Source organism: Brachionichthys hirsutus, chromosome 2, assembly GCF_040956055.1.
Source record: "Brachionichthys hirsutus isolate HB-005 chromosome 2, CSIRO-AGI_Bhir_v1, whole genome shotgun sequence".
NCBI lineage: Eukaryota > Metazoa > Chordata > Actinopteri > Lophiiformes > Brachionichthyidae > Brachionichthys > Brachionichthys hirsutus.
The window spans coordinates 9,727,974-9,747,973 of record NC_090898.1 but is presented as its reverse complement, the minus strand read 5'-3'; the positions used below and the strand labels follow the sequence as shown (position 1 = coordinate 9,747,973).

General features: G+C 44.3%; 1 protein-coding gene and 1 non-coding gene across 2 annotated transcripts in view; one reads left to right on the top strand and one right to left on the bottom strand.

Moving 5' to 3' along the window:
* Positions 1 to 20,000, top strand: part of LOC137909506 (neuron navigator 1-like) — a 67,614-nt gene that overhangs the window by 6,177 nt on the left and 41,437 nt on the right. The window contains exons 4-6 of the mRNA XM_068753974.1: positions 7,600 to 8,421; positions 18,636 to 18,738; positions 19,639 to 19,971. Of these exons, the coding sequence (XP_068610075.1) occupies positions 7,600 to 8,421; positions 18,636 to 18,738; positions 19,639 to 19,971 (1,258 nt within the window). The remainder of the gene's footprint in view (positions 1 to 7,599; positions 8,422 to 18,635; positions 18,739 to 19,638; positions 19,972 to 20,000) is intronic.
* Positions 2,345 to 2,416, bottom strand: trnah-gug (transfer RNA histidin (anticodon GUG)). Its single transcript has one exon. It is a non-coding gene; the product is annotated as a tRNA-His (tRNA).

The window sequence follows — 20,000 nt, the reverse complement described above, 5'->3', positions numbered from 1 at the left end:
CTGAACTGGTCGTTTAATTATTTTCAGACTAACAACTGACATCGTACATTACTGTCACATGAAATGTTAAATAATCCAATTAAAACAATCCTTTTACCGTGGAATTAAAACGACTACTTCCTACAATATAATTCCATATGTCATCCATTAACTTGGTTTTGGCTTTTTATGCACTTTTATTGAATCAGCCGAGGGGGCGTGTTAAACCTGTTTTGACCTTCAGTGTCAGCCACTCAGCTACAAACGGAAGGAAGGATGAGGAGACGCAGAGAATCTAATAATGATGCAGATAATAAAAGCTGTGACATGTTTGAGATACACAATGCTGAAATAACTTTTTTTTTCACTACAGCCAGTAGTGAACCTTCTGAAGAGATGTAGATAAAGAGCAATTTCAGACATCTCATATATTATTGCATCACAAACATTTACTTTAGCTATTAGGTGTTCTGTCGTCTTAAGCTGAGAGCCCAAATAGAGCTGTCTGCAAATGAAACCTTTAGAAGGGCCTTTTTAGGGAGTTTCAACCAGCTGTTTGTAGAAAGGGGGGTGCAGGAGGGGGGGGGAATCTCATGGTCAAATAGTCTGTCTTTTAAGGGTGCTGCTTGTCTTGGGACTGTGATTGTGGCCTTTTAATTAGTCCCTAGAAAGCGTTAAAAACAGGACTAATGTGTCTTCGACTCCTGTGAAGCTGCATTTACATGGAGGGTGGACTGACAATATAATAACTGTAATTTTAGGGAGCAGAGGAAGGGAAGGGAAAACTGGCAGGAAGGCAGAGTTTGAAGGCAAAGACTCGAGTGAGAGGAGGAGACCCAGTGTGTGAGTGGATTTAAATGAAAGACAACAGAAAGAAAATGTGTTCGCTCTGCCATGATGACAGGGTTTAACATTTCCAACCTGGGGCCGAGGTAGAATCACAATACAAGAATCATGACTTGGTGATAGTTATCTAGCAATTTAAAAAAAAGCAGGTTTCAACAAATCGATGGCTTTCCATATCTTTGTGTCCACTTTGCAGCAGTAGTAAATGTAATCAGCTCTTACATCTAGATCTTGATGAAGACCTGAACCCTTAATGGGAGTGGAGCACCAGGTGGTTTCCCCAATTACACATTACACCTCAGACCCCCTGACCTCGTCGCTCTCCGGAGAGGTGCATTTGATCGTGCCCTCGAGTTTGTGCGTGGTTGCATGCGTGCTGATGTATGCGTGTGTGACAGCATGCAGATGGTTTATGAAAGATAAATGCAATGTGGACTGCATATCGGTTTTCATCTCTCAGGAAGAGTGTGGCCCTGTACTCCCCATGGACTCTCAAAGCCCCCCCCCCCCACACACACACACACATACTGTACAGACCCACCAGAGATTTCATGTTTTTCTCGAGGTTAAAACTCTAATTCAGAGACCATGAGACAATGTGTGCACTACTTGATAGCATTATGGCCCCATTTCCCTGAGTTGAATATTCCGACCACTCAGTTGCCACTTGCCCGGGTATACGAAGCTAAGCTAGACGTCGGTAGACTCGGTACAGTATGAAATCCTCCTTCCCAGGGTACGTTGTTTGGGTTTTACTTAAAGCTGTTTATAGGAGTTATTAACATTTATGGCTGCAGTCAGCAAAGCAACACAAACACCGCTCTGTATAACACTTTACAATTCGACCAGTAGCCTACCAAATAAAACATGCCCGTACTTTTCCCTTTGTGTTTCCTGCGCTTGTAATCAGAGCCAGATGCACTTCTGGCTTCTTATTTATTTAGGTTCGCTATAAAATCTGATGTAATCGATCTAAGAATTACTGACAGTATAATATGGAGCTGAGTTCATGTATTATTTATTTGCAGCGGCCATGTTCTCTGTCCAATTGCTTGCCCTGCTGCCAGTTAGAACGCATTATAAGTACATCAGGAGGCCTTTAAATAGGACTGCGAACTTCATAGGCAGGCATTGAAAGGCCACTGATCACACAGATGAGTGCAAAGCCAGCGGAAATTGCTGTGAAAGCAGGACTAGTCTAAAATAACACTCACCTCATTTCATGGCGTATGTGATTAACAGCGAGTAAGCAAATAGAGTAGACTTTAAAAAGTCACGTATTCGTTCATTTTCTTAACCGCTTACGCCAAAATCTGCTTCGCGCGATCGACTGGAGCCTATCCCAGCAGTCTACGGGTGAGAGGCGGGGTACACCCTGGACAAGATGCCAGAGAACGTACAAACCCCTGACAGAAAGGCCTTAAATCGGATTTGACCTTCTTGCTGTGAGGCAACAGAGCTACCCACTACGCTGCACCAAAAAAAGCGTACCAGCAGGCCGAGGAAGGGAATTACACCCTGCCGTGACCCGGACTCGAACCGGGGTTGCTGCGGCCACAACGCAGAGTACTCACCACTATACGATCACGGCTGCCTACTGAGGGAGACGAAAAACTAGTAATCTATTAGTTGACAATAGAACGTAGATAAATACATTTTGAATTCTTAAGTAAATAATGTTAAAATGGACTCAGTTTAATAGTTTTCTGTTTACTTCTACTACTGTACTTTGGGCTTGTCCTGTGGGGGGGTCGCCACATCAAGCCAACTTTCTCCACTTCACCCTGTCCTTTGCATCGTCCTCCCCAACACCAGTCACTCTCATGTCCTCCCTCACTACGTCCATGTATCTTCTCCTGGGTCGACCTCTAGCCCTGTTCCCTGGCAGTTCCATCCTCAGCGTCCTTTTACCGATATAGTCCCTGTCTCTCCTCTGGACATGTCCAAACCATCAAAGTGTGGTCTCCAAAGTGTCCAGCCTTCACTGTCCCTCTTATTGTCTCATTTCTAATCCTATCCAACCTGGCCACTCCCAAGGAGAACCTCAGCATCTTCATCTCCACTTCAAGCTCCGCCTCCTGTCTTTTCCTCAGTTTAATATTCCTTTATTGTCTCTGGGCAGTCGAGTGAATGGCATTCCGACAGCTCTGGCTATGCATGCTACTAGACAGCACGCAATCCTCTTTGGCCAATCTCATCAGAGAGACTTATCCCGAGTTGGCTTTGGACAACCATGAGTGGTTTAGTAGATTTGGGAAGATGATCAGACATATGCCTGAGCCAGATTACGTCTTGGCTCAAGAGTAAAGCATTAATCACCATTTAGAGTTCAAGTCGTGTCCTGCCGTAGCTGACCTTACCTTTGACCTGTAAAGAGCTTTGTGGCCCAGCGCCAGGAAGACTGATGGGACGGCAGATTATATATGTTTGAAACAGGAAGTATAGTGCGGTGATGAAGAAGAGGCCATGAACATTCTCTCATTGAGTGGCAGAGCAGAGGCAGAGCTTGCCTCCTCCTCTTGTGCCCCCCCAACCCCCCCCTTTTTTTTGCACCCTTACAATTTATGAAGCACACAACACTTTCTTCATTCGGGAGAGCTGAAGATAAAGTGGTAGAGAATGGAGAAAGGTGAATGAACACGCACACACTCATCCTGTTTGACATCTGGGGTGACTCCCAACCGGGGGAGTCGAGTTGTGAAGCCATTCATGTGTGTGTAACCTCCCTGTGTCTCTGTAGGACCGCACAAACACACGGGAAGTGAGACACAGGGACGTCAATCTATCGTCTAGACGATTTCATGCATGTCCTCAATAACACATCGTCACAGTTTAAATTTATATTCATCCAGTACAGTTCTTGAAGCACAATCACACACAGCAGTATGTGCACCACGCTGTAACTAGGCAACCAGCCTCTGTCGCACAGCATTGTGGGATACCCCTGGGAAGTGTGCTGAGAATGTCAACAGTGAGGTGAGCGCGAGCGAGCGTCTACACGGAGCGATACGTTTTAAAAACACAAAAATGAATTCCCTTCACATGCTTGAGGCTCCCCCCGGACGGACGTCGATGCTTTTTCAGCTCTCAGCTGTACGTGATTCACAATGAGTGTGTGACACTCAGCCCTGGAGACAATGATGCTTTTTGGTAGCTTAACCTTTGTGTCTCCAGATTGTGGCGTTATTAAAAGCGATACCCTCATACTGTCATCACCGATAGCCTTTAAGCGGCTGAAATGCTCGTCAGCACCGAGAGACCGCCACAGAGTTGTCACTGTAAAAAGACTCACATTGGTGACTCAAACGAGGAAGTGACACACTCTACGAGGCTTGCCATCTTATTCATTTTGTGTGTGTCCGTGTTATTATACTGGTGCAGCACCAGTGCACATTTGAGTGCATTGGTGTGTCATGGTCAGCCATTCATTCGTGTGTCCTGTGGGACCGTCTGCATCGGCCTGTCAGCGGACATTGGTGAACATAGACGGATTGTCGAGGCTGCGTTGCAGGATATCCCCTCTCTTTCTTGCAGGCTTCCTCTGATGCTCTGACACACATGCAGAGGTCCTTCCTTACCCCCCCCCCCCCCCCCCCCATCGTCTTCCTCTCACTTTCCTCATTCCTTTGTTGTCTGTGTTGTAATTTTTCTAATGGTTATTTCTCCCTCTTCCCTGGTAGAATCCGGTGGGCTTTCTTTCTTGGAGGTGGCTCTTTGCTCTTCTGATTCACTCTTTCTCCGTTTATTGTCGTTCACACGAACTCTTTGCCACTTTCATCTCCTCTACCCCGTTTCTGCTCATCTCATCTTTTCGAGGACTATTCTCTTCTATTTTGATACAGAACAAGATGAGCTAAGAGAATGTGGGTGAAAGTGAGAACGCGTACCATCTGCTTATTTGACTAGGATCCATTTATCTTTAGTTTAGCTTTAGTTTTAGCACAGCAGTACTAATTTGGTTCCATCCCAAACAATAATGTTTTCCAGTCCCCTCTCAGTACTTTTCCCAGTTCAATCTCATAAGCATGCATATAATGCACCAAACAGTGTTGTCCTACATGCTACTTCACACGACACATGCCCCCTAGGAATACAGTGGTGAAACTGTCTGTAACGCTGAAGGGGCGTGAGGGCAAATATACTCAGGCAAAGTACAGAGAAACACTGCTTCTCTCTTACCGTCTGTCTGTCTCTACTTCTATTTCAGTCTAGCTATTCATCCCTGAATTTCTGTCAAACTGTCTCTCTCTCTCCTTCACTTACCTTTGCCTATCTTTAGGTGTGTGTGTGTGTGTGTGGAAATGCCCCCCCCCCCCCCTCATAGCAGCGAAACCTGTGAAACTTGTTGACACAGACGAAAGAGAGAGGGTGACAGATATATACGTTTGCATCAGCCATATATTAAAGTGATTAGACTGTGGAGCCAGAGAGACGAGTATTGGAACAAACAAGTGGCTGTGTTCAGCCAACACACACTTTACCTGTGTGCATGCGTGCTTTTAAGAGCACTGGCGCTCGTCTTTGCCCCGCATGCATTTGTGCACCACACAGACCTGCCTTGTGCGTGGTCACCCTCGTTTGACTAAGCTTAAGCCTTCATCAGGGAGGTATAAGAGCTGACATACAGCACCTATCAGCCTTAAATTACTTCTCTCACCCCCCTGCTGGTTTGCTACCAGCCCAACTCAGAGCTCCCATAACTGCCACCAGACAGCTCTCGCCCCAATAGGCCTTAATAGCCTCTAGAAAATTGGCCCTATGTAAAAAAATAAATATATATTGAGCATGGACTGTGAGCAAACAGGACCTTGTTTGTTTTTAAGCTGGTTTAGTTTTAACCAATTTATGCAAATGTGACGGGGAAAACTGGCTTAATGCCGAGCGACTCCCTGTTTGAACACTGCTCCCAACAGAATCCTGATAACACAGCTCGAGGCATTGCTGCATGCATGCACGAGAAAGTGAAGTGCACTAACGGTAATATACCCAGAGGATAAATACCGCACCGGTTAAACTTGAAGACAAAACGCAGTAATGCACAAAAAGACGTTTAACTGTAATATTGATTGCTAATAAACAGTGATGGACTCAAAGCTGGTTTTAAGCCTCCTCCTTATTAGTAGCTGTAATGGAAATACAGAGCAAAAATGATGACATAGCGCTCTGCCTCTGTTAATGTCTCTCTCTAATCCATGCAGCTCTGAGTGTGAGGAAGAATTACGGATTCTGTTTAGTCGTTGAAGTAAAGGATACCGGTCAAACAGGGAGATGATGACAGATTGCTACGACAGAATAAAGGATGATGCTGAAGGAGAGACTGAGTTGCTCCTGTGGCTTGTGTTGATCGACAGAAATGTAATGATGTAGTTTAACGTGCCGGAGTTAACCGAGTCCCTGGACCGGAGCTTTGGCTTCTCTGAGCCGGTCTCATCAATGTGACACTCTGGAGGAGATAGATCCATGCGTGCGCATGCACACGCACACGCACACACACACACACACACACACACACACAAGTGCAGGGGAGGAGAGACTAAAAATACAGGCACTCGTTTCCACACTCACTCATCATCATGTGTGCTTGTTAATCCACTGAGGAATCACAATGGTTGATCTGAGGGACAGACGAGCCCGACAGACTTCACGGCCTGCGTCTCCGTATTACCTGAAAGAGAGGATGGGTGGCAGACTGCTGGTCTGGAGGTTGCAAAGAAAGGAAAAGGGGGAATGAGAAAAGAACAATAGACGTGAGCGGAGAGGTAATTCGAAGCAGGTGGGTGGGTGGGGGGGGGGGGATGTGGATGATCTTTATAGATCTGTTGGCTAATAATTGAAACATAATTGGTGGCTGAGCTGTTTCTTTGTGTAGCAGAGATGGCGAATGTGTATCCTGTTTGCTAATAGCATCAGTCACAGCAGATGATTTGAATCTCTTGAATCATGGGCGGGCCTCTCTGATTGGGACGCATAAGAAAATGAGAATGGATGAATGGAGCAGCTAATATGATTACCACTGATTGGATGAGCAGTTGTGTGCTCTGGGGCTCTTAATCCTAGCTCCAATATTTTATAACTAGGATCTACACATAATTTCTTTGTTTCTGTTCTCTTTTTGTCTTTCTCTTTCTTTTTCTTTCTCCACTGACACACACACACACACAGTGTGGGGGGGATTGGTGAATCAGCTGGTGGGAGGAGAGGGAGTGAGCGACAACAAGGAGGGATGAAAGGATAGAGAGGAAGAAAGAGAGCGAGCCAGAGAGGGTAGAGTGAGCAAACCAGTGAGTAAGAGAGAGTCAGAGGGGAGGAGAGGAGAGAAAGAGGAGGGGGGCGTTGCTGCTGCTGCCTCTGCGACTGTTTCTCCTGTCAGTCGGCTGCTGCTTGCCCGGCAAGCAGGAGGGAGTGCAGAGGGAGAGAGGAGCTGAGAGAGGAGACAGAGAAAGCGGCTCAGCAGAGCGAACCACGCCATCGTGCCACAGGGAGCCGGAGATACATCCGACTTAGATCTGTTCTATGGATCACCAGTAGCAAGTGAGGGAAACCCCTACTGCCACTCAACGGATGCACTTATTTTCAGCAGAGGGACAAATCCACAATCTCCCACAGTGGGGCGTCTGGCTCATTCTGGATCTACTGGAGAGACAGAGGCAGAAACCAGACAAAGCTTTGGCATTTTTAGACCTTTCCTTCTCCCATTTTTGCCTTCCATTTTCGTCTTTCTGCTTGCGCGTATTTCCGTGCGTGTCACTGATGCTGTTGCTTGGCTCTCTGCAGGAGGGATGTTGGAGGCTGGTGTTGCTAACATTAGCATGACAGCTAATCGCAGAGAGCTGGACCTCAGGGCCGCCGTCTCCGGCCAGGAGTCTTCAGTCCAGGCCATGGCTTCCAGGACTCCCCCGGCCAAGCCCTCCGCTCTGCCTCAGGGGCCTCCTCGTCCCACTGGGCCAGAGCTCAAGGTCTACCGACCCACAACTGGATCCATCCCAATCCCAATCCCCAATGCGTCTGGTCTACGCAAGCAGCGATCTCTCAGCAACTTGTATGTCCTCACTGATGCGGAGAAGAAGCTACACCTTTACCAGTCGCCTCGCTGGAATGACGATATGAGCCGAAACAGTACTGGGGCCAACAAGTCAGGCCAGACTAAAACCAGCCAGGCTGAGGGTGGGAAACCGCCACTGTCCCGGGTCCTTTCAAAGTCGGAGCAGTCTCTCTTTCAGGGGAAGCCCAAGCCTTTCTGCTCGCAATCTGTGACTTCTAACCTGAGCAAGCCAAGTCGAATTCCTGGCCCTGGTAAACCACGGGGGCCTTATGCTGAGGTAAAACCCATCAGCAAGAGTCCCGAGACTAGCCAGAGAGCAGACGCGGACCCCGTGGACCACCCTACTAAGGCTAACTCTATTGTAACCGGGACGACTGGGACTAATAGCAAGAAACCAGCGGAGAAAGGGAGATCATCTTCTTTGTCAGTGGAGGAGAAGAAAGAGAGGAAGGATGTAGAAGGGGAAGATAATCAGGGCTTTCTGAAGGTGGACCCAGAGTTAGTGGTGACGGTTCTGGGAGACCTGGAGCAGCTTCTCTTCAGCCAAATACTCGGTGAGTGTGCCGTCTAATCCCTGTTTCACAAGCATGACACCTAAATCACAGACGACAAGCTTGTCTCATGTCGACACGTTAACGGTTACTTATTGACTCAGTGGGTAATAAATACGTCCTCCTCTCCTCTCCTCTCCTTTCCACACCCAAACATTTCCCTCCAGCTCTGGCTGTAGCTCCAGCATCAACCGTGAATTTTAAATGATTCAGTCTCTGTTGCAGCAGAGCATAATGTCAGCATGTTTGTACCATACAATGGGGCGCAGAGGCGCTCTGTCGCTGATAAAGTTCCCTGTTTACATCGCTATGGTGGTCAAATATGGTCCGTTTACGTCTGTGGACATATCATATCTTGCGTGCTTCTATCTGGATGCATGCATTATGAGCTCCGAGGAATCAGCTGAAGCAAGCAGTTCTTGTAACCCTGCCGTTGTTTTGCTGTTCATTCATTAGCTCGCTCGGTGTTTTGTCCTCGTCTCATCTGACCCACTGCCACAGTGAGCTGTGTACGAATATCTCTGACACCCCCATCCTGCTTCTCTCAGCTTATTTCTCAGTTATCTCACACCTTGTAACCTACAACCGAGTTATAGCATACATAGAATTCAAACTATATCTGTGTGTGTGGTGTAGCACCAGCCCGCCCTGGCTTACACTGGAACCAGCCATTCGTTAATAAAAGCCGTGTGAGTATGGGCTAGCAGGTTGTGTGTGTGTGTGTGTGTGTGTGTGCCTTCAGTTGGTAAATAAAACATGTGCACATCGAGTCAAACGCTGGTCACACTGAGCCACAGCCTTGCACCACTCGCTCACCCCCCCAGCCTCCTCCTTCCCTTCTCCCCTCTGGCTTCATTCATCCCCAGGGCCACTGGCAGATGGTCACCATCCATCCGCCACCTACCCCCATACTCGTCTCTTCCCCCTGTTACCGGGGGCAACGTGTGGGAGGAGACAGGTAGCAGTGTGCATACATACCAGGACACAGACGCCGGAAGTATTAGCTAAATAGGTGGGAGGCAATGATGATTGTTACTCTAAATCTACACCTATCATCCATCATCCAATCATATTCACGCACATTGTCTGTTTCCTTTCTCCCTAAGACGGATCGTTATCACTGGACTGGTCTATCACACTGCTTTGCTTTCTTCATTTCTTCTTCATCTCTTCACTGGCTTGTCTGATGCAGCCCTGCAGGAAGTCACAGCTTGTGTGACCTTGCCTCGCACGTGTGCTGTGTTTGTGTGTGTGTGTGTGTGACGCGCATCTGTCTGACCTTGTTCTTTGTGTCGGCCCTTGTTATGTTGCTGGCCACACTATAAGCAATGCAGCCAGGTGGCGAGGAGGAGGGAGATGGAAAGGTGGAAGAGAGAATAGGAAGGGATGAAGGTAGTAATTGAGATTTATGAGAGAGTAAAATAATGGCAAATGAAGATGGAGCTAGTTTCTGACCAGCATTCCACGTGTGTGAGTGTCGTTCTGGGTTCTAGTTACCACAACCTGCCTGAGGTTTATCATACCAATCACACCAAGTATGTATACGCGCGTGTGTGTGTGTGTGTGTGAGACAGAGGTTAATTGTAACCCGCAGCTTGCAGCTGTGGGCTCATCTTTTATCGTATCTGCTGCTCCGTTTCCGGTGGGACGCACAGCTAATTGGTTTCTGCTCCACGCGCTCCGTCATGGGGAGATAGATTATGGATGTTCAATGGATCTTTTCTTATCACTCCTTCCCTCACCATATACAGTCGTACGTTCATTTCACACGGCTCTTATGCACAGCAACAGTGTGGAGTAATTTATTTTTATTGGTATTGTTACATGTCGATGAATTACGTACGAAGGACTTTCAACGGAAACAACAAGACCGCAAGGGCTTTTTTGAAATGCTTCTCTTAGACAGGATGTTTGACTGTACTTGTACTCTAACATTCTATCTAATAAATATATTCATCATCATCATCATGTGTCATACAGTACAGTGCATACAGATCCTCCCATCCTGTTAACGCTGGCCCATAATGAGTTGTGTGAGAGGCTAAACGCCCCAAAGCGGCGGCCTTTCCCAGCAGGGGGGTAGGCTTGATTTGAGTTGGATCTGGTGTGAAGACACCAGCAAACATCCAGATTAGGCTTTGTATAAAGATAATGAGAAGATTCCGCCTCCATTCCACTAATCGCCAATCTATCCCTCTGCAAAAGGCAAGCAATCAAGACTAGACTGATTTACCGCTTAAATCTGCTTGGAATGGCGATTTTAGTGTTTGGAACTTACTTTATGAACGAGTGAGTCAAGAAAACAGAATTAGGTTGAAGATTGGAGATGTCGCGTGGCGTTTGGCGTTGCCTGAGCTGCTCAGAGACGCTGCAGGACTGTGTCCTTTACATGTGGCAGCAAAGGCTTAGCAGAGGACAGCTAAATGCAACGCAATGACACGTGAATGCTCATAACATGCAAGGTGTGTGACAGCATAGTTTGTTGCGTGATGGTTCCTTTTGCATCCTTGACAGCTGTCGGTGGAAAAAACAGAACACACCCTACAGAGGAATTGACAAAAATGAATATTGTCACATGGGTGCAAACACAACTTAACAGGAAGTAACAGAGCAGCACAGCTTTGACACTACAAAGCTCACATTCAGCATATACCGAATTCAGTCACTTACATCCTCTCCTGTCTGTATTCTCCTGTCTTCATCCCTGTGGCCATGACAGGTTTTTTTTTTTAAGTCTTTACATTGTGATCACACTGCTGAGTCTCTAGCATAAGGCGTGTGTAGTCAGACCGCCCGGTCCGTGATGACTGAGGGCTTTAGGGGAGTCATCTTCCTTCCACCGAGGTGCTGACAAAACCAAACTCTTGAAAAACATGTTGAATGAAGCATCCCTCTGATTCTCCATCTCCCCGTCGTCCTCTTCCTCTCGTTCAACTCTGATTTGAGTTGATGGGTAGCAGCCTTTTGTCAGCAGGAAGAAAGCAGAGAGGATATTTCTGGCAATAGGATGGAGGACATCTTTTTTTTTTTTTTTGCTGTGACAGGGATTTTGTCACCAGGAGAATTCAAAGAGGATTTTGCAAATATAGGTACATGTATGATTGTGCTCCCCTCCCACTCCATTGCTGTGTTTCCTTGTTTACCATGCTTTGTGATCAGTCTCCAAGGATTTAAAGCATTAGTGACGGCTGCTTCCTGCCATCCTTCTGCTAAATTGTATTAGTTTGCTCTGTGTTTCTGTCTCTTCAGCAACCAGACACGCAAAAGAAGCGTGTCTTTTTTCTTCTTCTTTTTTTTACTTTGAAAGACTGAAGTGATTATTAACTCTTTCAGTGGCAGCCATTTTCAGCTCAGCTACATGCTGAGTGCTCCAGTTTTCTCAGCAATGTTGCCCGATGTTCCAATCCCAACAGAATATTCTTTTCTATGACTAAGCAAAAAAAAAGATCAAAGTATCTTCTTTCATCAGAAAAGGAAAGTGTGTTCCTACCATTTTCCCTTCTGGAGTTATTGGCTGTTGAAGAGAGGCAGATTTCAATGTCAGGGTTGGCAGTGAATGTTTTGGGTTATAAAAAAGTCTTTAGATGTTATTGGCACTGAAAGAGTTAATGTTATTGGATTGTGTGTGTGCTAGTTAAAACCTCCATGCATGTGCTTTGCTAAGATGCAACGCACATAGATAATCCTATAGATAAGATGACTAAAACTAAAACTAACTCATTTTAACCAGCTTTCCCCCCTAAATACATGAATTAATTTCCGCTCTGTCTGTTTCTGTCTCTTTTTTTGAAACCTGGTGCACAGTTTCTTTTTAAAAATAGATCTTGTTTATAAACTGAAGAGCATCTATCTGAGTGATAGGAATGTTTACTGTAATACAGAATACTTTCTACTGCTTTCATGTTTGTAAAGAGGGAGAAAACAGCAGGAGAGTTTTGCCAGCTGCCTTATAATGAGAAATACAATATTTAGTATTCATGCATTTCTATTCTATTTGTGCATCTCAGATAAATTGCATGCTCTGGAAGTAATTATTCACAAGCACATACAGATGAATGGGTCTTATACCACTGTTTATTGTGGTTGGCTTACACTGGTGACAGCACTACTATAACATCACTGGTGTAGGATGAATATCCACTTTGTTGCTGAGCTATTAATATCAGGCTTGATCACAAGTCTGTGGCATGGGCCGTCTCACATTTACCGGTAATGGTTATATCTGTTTGGTTTTGCTTTTTATCATCTAATTATGATTCATATTGACTCATATAGCTGCAGGTCTATAAAGTCAGGTCTCAGCTGGAAGATTTCTGTGTAGCTGCAATGCATAAACAAACCGGGACTGAATAAGAAGGTGAGTGGAAACCTGCAGCCACAGATGTTGGTGTCAGTTCTTATTAAGCTACTGATGTTCTGCAGACAAACACGTTATATTTAAACCGTTCTAGTGTCGGAAATTAGGCATGCAATAGAAGGAGAGCACTTGGAGACAAGTCAAGCATTTATTAGTATTATTATTTATTACTCCTATTTTATTAGAATCGAGGAGGTCAAGTCTTAAATGACAATAAATTACATCTTGACTGGGTTGTTAACTAAAATGAAATGAAATGAAATGAAATGAATTTGAGCAATTAAAGGAGGAAATGCTGCCTCTTGTAAAATGTTAACAGAAATATTTGCTGACTTTCTGACATTTCTAGCATCTCAAGCATCAGTTTGTTAACAGTTGCAGGCACGTCACACAAAGGCAGGCAGTCTGTCTGACATGTGCTGCAGTTGCGTTTAAGCACATCGTAAAAAATGCAGTTCCCCAGGAAACAAGTCTCTTGAACAAAAATTGACACAAACATTGCCACACATTACGTGTCAGCTTTGGTTTGTCTCTGTGCTTATTTAGGCTGTTTGTGAGTGTCTGTGCACGTGCATGACTTACGACTTCTGGTTTAGAACCAAGCTGAAAGATACTGAAATATTTTTTGTAAACTGTAATTGTTTGATATTTCTTCAAATACACACACACACACACACACACATTCAACTCGGGATTAATATTTTCCTCATGGTGATTTTTTTTTTTTTTTTACAGCCTAATACAGAGCATGTTTTTGTGTGATTTAAACTGTGCTTCGCTTTATCATTTTACTTTTAAAGCACTCCACACACATCAACTCTAGTGCATACCACAGGTGAACGCAGGCCTACACACAATCAATCCCTCTTTGTGATTAGAAGTGTAATCTAGAGGTCCACAGGTGAGATTTCAATGAATTTTAATAGAGTAATATCTCTCATGCCACCTAAGGCTTCCTTGCCTTCCCTTCTCAGCAGATGTCAGTGCAACCTAAAAGCAGATAAGGCTTTGGTTCAGGAGATATTGAGTGTTTTTCTGTGCATATTTGTGTCTGGGTGAGCCTGAGATCTGGACTGAGGATCAGATAGGGAGGTTTAAAAAAAATTAAGACTCAAAACTAGATTCTCCAAATTGTTTCCATCTGTCTTTCAACATGTGGCATTGATGTTTCAATGTGCTGATCATCTCATTCTCTTTCATATAACCTACTTTTTCTCAGTGGATTTCGATCACAGTCAGCCGCTCCACACCCCCAACTGTCAATATGTGGCTTCTCAGACATGAACGCTGGCACGCCATTCATTCAGCTGTGGAAAGATTGCTGCAGCATCTGCAGAGATCGAATATTTAATCTGATAGGCTCTTTGCCAATTCATGCCTGATATCAGTCACGATCTTCAACTGCTGAAATATCCTGTTGCAACATCCTGGTGAAGCGGAACATTGGTGCATGTGTGTTTGTGTTTGTGTTTGTGTGCATGTGTGTTGATGTGCATTTGGGTGCATTAGCGTGTGTTTCGCTGGCCCTGTCCAGATGTGCAGGAATGGCTGCGTGTTGTAATGCTTCCTGTTTTGCAAACTGTCTGAGGTCAGCAGAAGTCCGTGACGCTAATCTGAGTGGATCAATCCAAACTGTGAGTTGTCATTTCAGAGAAAACAATTAACCATTTACTAACTTAGCAGGTTCATAAACTCCTCATGAATGCATCTACCTAATCCTTACATAAAAACCTTCTAAAAAAGAAAAGACCATGACATGTAAGTGTAAAGAATAATAAAAGCTGCAGATGTTTTACTAGCATCCTGTCATACTCGGATGTCACTTGTCAGGAATGCGGTAATGACCGTCTTTGCTGTAGGACGGTTAGTCATAGTGGTTAGTTAGTAGTGTTAGTTTTGTCACCTTTTTTGATTTTGTTTTAGTCCTTTGTCAAATGGCCTTCTCTTAGGATCATCAGTATTTTCAACTTGTTTTAGTCAACGAAAGGCATTTTCAGAAATATATAAGGTCATTAATGTTTTCTTAATATTTCTGATCACACTGCTCTCATTACTCTTCTTGTTAAAGTGTTGTTATGCCCTTTTATTATGAAAAACTGGTGATATCAATAAAGGTACAGCATACATGTCATACAGCCAAAGCCAGTAAGCTGGACGTCTTAGCCACTTAACATTGTAGAATAGGTTTGTAATTGGATAATTAATAGTGTTTAGGGGATGTTTGGAAAGAACATTTCCGTCATCTTTCTCTTAGGACTTTCAAAGAAAGTCGTGATGCTCAAGCCTACGCATACGATAATTGAACTGGAGCCTGACGAGTAGTGCTACGACACTAACGTGTGTGCACACACACGTGGCCCAGACAGGGACAAATGAAGTCCGGAGGGAAGGAAGGAAAGAATAGAACAAAGAGCCATTAGTCAAACCTTCATTCATATTCTGCGGCACTGAAACGGTCGCTGGTAAAAGCGCACTCATGTGTGGGTAGATTAATAAATGCACATTTATAGTCACCATACAGACACTACATGGTCAAAGCAGGATGCATAAGCACATACACACACACACACACACACACACAAAGTAGAGGATTTATCATGCAAGCACAGAGCCATTAGTGTTTCTTTAGTGAGTGTGTTTTTTTTTTTCTAGGAGAAGAGAGTCAAGACCCAAGAGAGGAAACTAAATGGACAACAGATTTCCCTTTTTCGTTTTTCACTCCCGTAGCTTTCATCCATCCACATCATTCTTGTTCTGGTCCTCAACTTTAAAAAGACGAGGCTGGAACTATATTTGACATGTTTCCTGTCAACCAAAGCCATCAAATCACCAGAAGCAATGAAGGCTGTATGCAGCGTTGAAACGACTGGTGTACCTCCATGGCCATTGATGAATTTTCCGGCTCTGGCATTGACACTGCTCTGAATTTTTTTTATAGAAAGAGTACGGTGGATTATGTCACAATTGGATTTGTGACCGTTCTTACTTCCTGCTACCGGCAGGCGATGCTATCATGGTGACGGCACACTGGCATTCAGATGTCTTCTTTATGAGATTTTTATCCAGACTTGAAACAACTTCCTGTTTGATTGTGAAGCATTGAAATTCGATGGACCTTTAGAGTTCTTCACAAACATTTGGAAAATGCTGTAGATTTCACACGAGACAATTCTAAATAAATTAAAGCATTTTTACTTTTTTTTTATGTGTGTAAGCATCAGCCTTGAGCACCATGTGCATGAGCTTAGTTTAAAAAAAATAAAAATTCAAAAACAAACCCTGAAAGGATGCTGCTAATTCTGTTTAATGGGCTTTTGACGAGACCACATATACAATAAAGTCTTTCTTGCTATTGTTCGTTTATGCTATACTCTGTTTCTGTGGTGTCGTTGGCAGGATATGCCAGAACCAAAATAAAATGCTTTCTGTTTTTCACCACTGACTCTTCCAAGCTCGCATTTCTTTTGCTACTTTGTTGGTTTGTCTCTGTTGTGTGAGACTCGCATTAGGATGCAGACGTTATCCTGCATCCATGCACTTACAATAACACTCTCACTCCAACTTGCTGACTCTCATTTTGAGAGTCTATGTGGGCAATTAGGAAAAGTTCCTCCGCTGCTTTCATAGCCTCTTCAGAGCGGGAGTGTCTTTTCACAAGTGTATCGAGAGGATGCAGGTGGGGCGCATCCTCCCACCATATACATTCACACGAGCACTTCTACTCAAACACACACACACACACACACACACACACACACACACACTCAGTTTATACTAATAGATCAGTGTAATTCATCTGCACCCCTGGGGATCTGACAGAGCTGACAAGGATATTTGCATCTCTAAATCCCCCACCACCATTACCCCGCCCCCCTCCCACTTCCCATGCCAGCTGGGACCACCAGGACCAGGGCAGAGGCAGGACTGGAAGTCTTTTCAGACATGCTCTCGTACACGGTCATGCAGACCGTATCGAATCAATTTGACACCGATGTTAAACAAAGCTTACATTTAGGGTAATTAAATCATCTAATTAAAGCCTGTATGTGGGTAAGCGTGCCTGAGTACGTCTCAGACTTTTTCAGTCTGCAAATCCATGGAATTCTTTGTTCCCACCAAACCTTTGTATAAAAAATCACAAAAACTGAAAAATAATTCCAGACTCTTACTGTTTTTCTTTTCTTGTTGCTACCTCCAGCAGAACAATGTATTTCTGCTTTGCATTTGTTGTTGCTATGAAATATTTGTGCGCACATACTATATATGCATATTGGGTTGAAGCAAATCAGGAGCACGCTGAATAGAAAACTTAAACCAGATATGAAGCAGGATTGATTTTCCTTGGAGAAACGCCACATAGTCAATTGATTAGGCACCCCTGGAGACAGGCAGCTCATTGGGGAGATGAAATTATTGCGATTCAACCTTCTGCCACTCTTGCTCTCTCTTTCACAGACACACACACCGTGTGAGTGTGTGTCTGTGTGTGTGTGCGTATACGGTAGAAGTGAGCACAGTGTTTAGTGTGTAACTGATTTGGAGATTGACACCCTAGCAGCAAATGATGTACCATCCTCACACCCTTTAGAAGGACATCTCCCCATCCCCCTCCTCACTTAGTTGCCAGATGGACAGACTAACAGCAGCAGTGGCTATGAGAGGGTTAAATGTATGTGTTTAATGGGGATAGTTTGTGATCAGATTTGCATTTATTTTGAATAGGTGACACGTCAGGGTGTTTACAGACTTTCCAGCATGCAATACAAACGGATTTGTATCAGGTATAATGTTTATCAGAATAATTGAGATTTAGCATTATTGCATGCTAACATTTGCTAACTAATATCAATTAGGAAAGAGGAAAAGAAACTATTTTCAGAATTTATCTTTGCAGGGAGGGAGAGACATTTTACTCAAAACCACAAATATGAACCTCATGGATGAATCAAGAGATTCATGAAAATCCATGATTCACAAAATATTGGCTAAAAGATACTTTGACAAGGAGGACGTCATCTACGAAAGACTTCATTAATAACTACCGGTATATATATAATACGTTTTTTAATCTCCTTATTCTATCTGTGTTACTCTGTTGTGAAAATGCTGCCATGTCATTTAGAAATCAGCTGCTCATTTACAGGGGTCTGTTGAAGTTGACCTCAGGGGTTAACAGGCTGCCCCATATTTCACTCTTTCATCGCCATCTCCCCATCACACATAAAAACACATCAGAGAGCAGGAGCGAGTGTAAGGGTTGAGGTCCTCGTCTTCTGTGTGAGAACACGTGATATATTTCTTTCTATGTGGAATGAACTAGCAGCAGAGTATTCTATAAGTACCTGTATAACTATGTACCTGTTGAATTCCCTCAGATTGACTTCTGAAGCAGATGGAGAAAGGAGCGTGAGATCTGTTTGGATTTTCAGGTGTTTTCTGCTCATCTTCCTGCCATGATATTAAACATATCTTGCTACAGTACCATCTGGAAGAGCAACTTTAACCACTCCCTTCTTCTTCTTCTTCATCTTCTTCAACTCATGCACGAGCCACAGATAGAGCATGGGCACATGCACGCACATCTTGTGACCCCCCCCCCCATTATGACATCACAAACTAAAAGAATGCTGTCAGACATATTTCAATACTATATTACAGCACCACGCAGGATTGACTGGATGGTTTAATTCAGCAGTTTTTGGGTTCATAATGACCCGAAGCCACCAAAATATGGTTATAGAAACATGGGAACAGTGATTGTTTCATAATATGTCGCCTTTAAGCGGCAATAAGACATTTTGATTTCTTACAATATTCCTTTGTGTGTTTCTGCATGCATGTGGGCATGGACCTCCTGCAGACCCAGAGTCCCAGAGGAAGAGGACGGTTCAAAATGTCCTGGACCTTCGACAGAACCTGGAGGAAACCATGACCAGCCTCAGAGGGGTGCAGCTCAACCATAGGTACGCCACACGCATGCACGCACTCAAGCACACACACACACACACACACACACACACACACACATACACACACAGGTCTACAGCCTGAGTGTGGATGACTCTTGTGTAAGCAAGATGTCATATTTCCATTGGTGTTGAGAATTTGAGGTTTGTTGAATTAAACAAGTGGATTGTGAGAAAACAAAAATGTTTTGTCTGCACATATTTTATGCAGACAGACCGTGAAACAAAACGGGCAGCATCCTGTCGCTCATCCAGCTCCTTTCCAGAATGTTTTCTCTCAGTGGTAACGTATTCACTGTGAAATGTCACCAATGATAGGGTTTGTGGAGATGAAGCTTTATTCTGCAGGCAAGATTCATTTCAGATAGGCAGGCAAAGGCACATACTGTCAAGCGCTGTGAGAGCCGGTAACTTTAATGTGCTAATCCCCATCACTCCCACTGTCAGCATCAAGCAGAGATGTGCTACGCTGCTTCAGCACAGCGAATGCATGAGATTGTGGTTTCAGTGGTGATCAAAAATATGGACTATGCCATGCAATTTTGAACACAGAGGAACAGGCTAGTTCACAGTGGGGGGAACAAATCATGTATGCACACATACTGCTGGTGCATGTGTGCACTATATATACAGACACCTGGAACTAATCCCTAAGCCCTTATAAAATCACTATACAGCTTTTTATACTCATGCCCCTCTGAGGGATGTGGAGTCTGGTTAGGGAGAGGAGGAAAGATAATTATATGGTGGAAAGAGATCCAAGGATCTGAGAAAAACAGAGGAAATGACGTGTAGATGTTCACACGTCATTTTAACCATTAAAGATAGCACATTTCCATGAATATTTCTCATTGAACTCTAAAACATGCTCTCCTTTTTCCATTGGTCATTCCATAGCTGCATGGAGGGGACCGTGTGCTATGACAGCGACGAAGCTGCTGCATTCTCAATTTCCAGCCTGTCAAATCGATCCTCTCCATTGTCATGGCACCAGGGTCAAGCCAGCCCACGTCTTCAGGCAGGTGAAGCTCCGTCCACAGGTAACACGCATTCCGACGTGTCCCCCCGGATCAATCACACCTCCCGCATCCAACTCATCGAATCGCTGGATCACTCAGAGCCTTCCCTCCTGAAAGGAGATTACCTTAATAGCAGCAGCCTCAGCAGGAAGAGCCCAAATGAGGATGAGGATGAGGATGAAGATGACGATATTGATGATCTGGGGAATGGGTGAGTTTATTACTACATCATTAACTTGA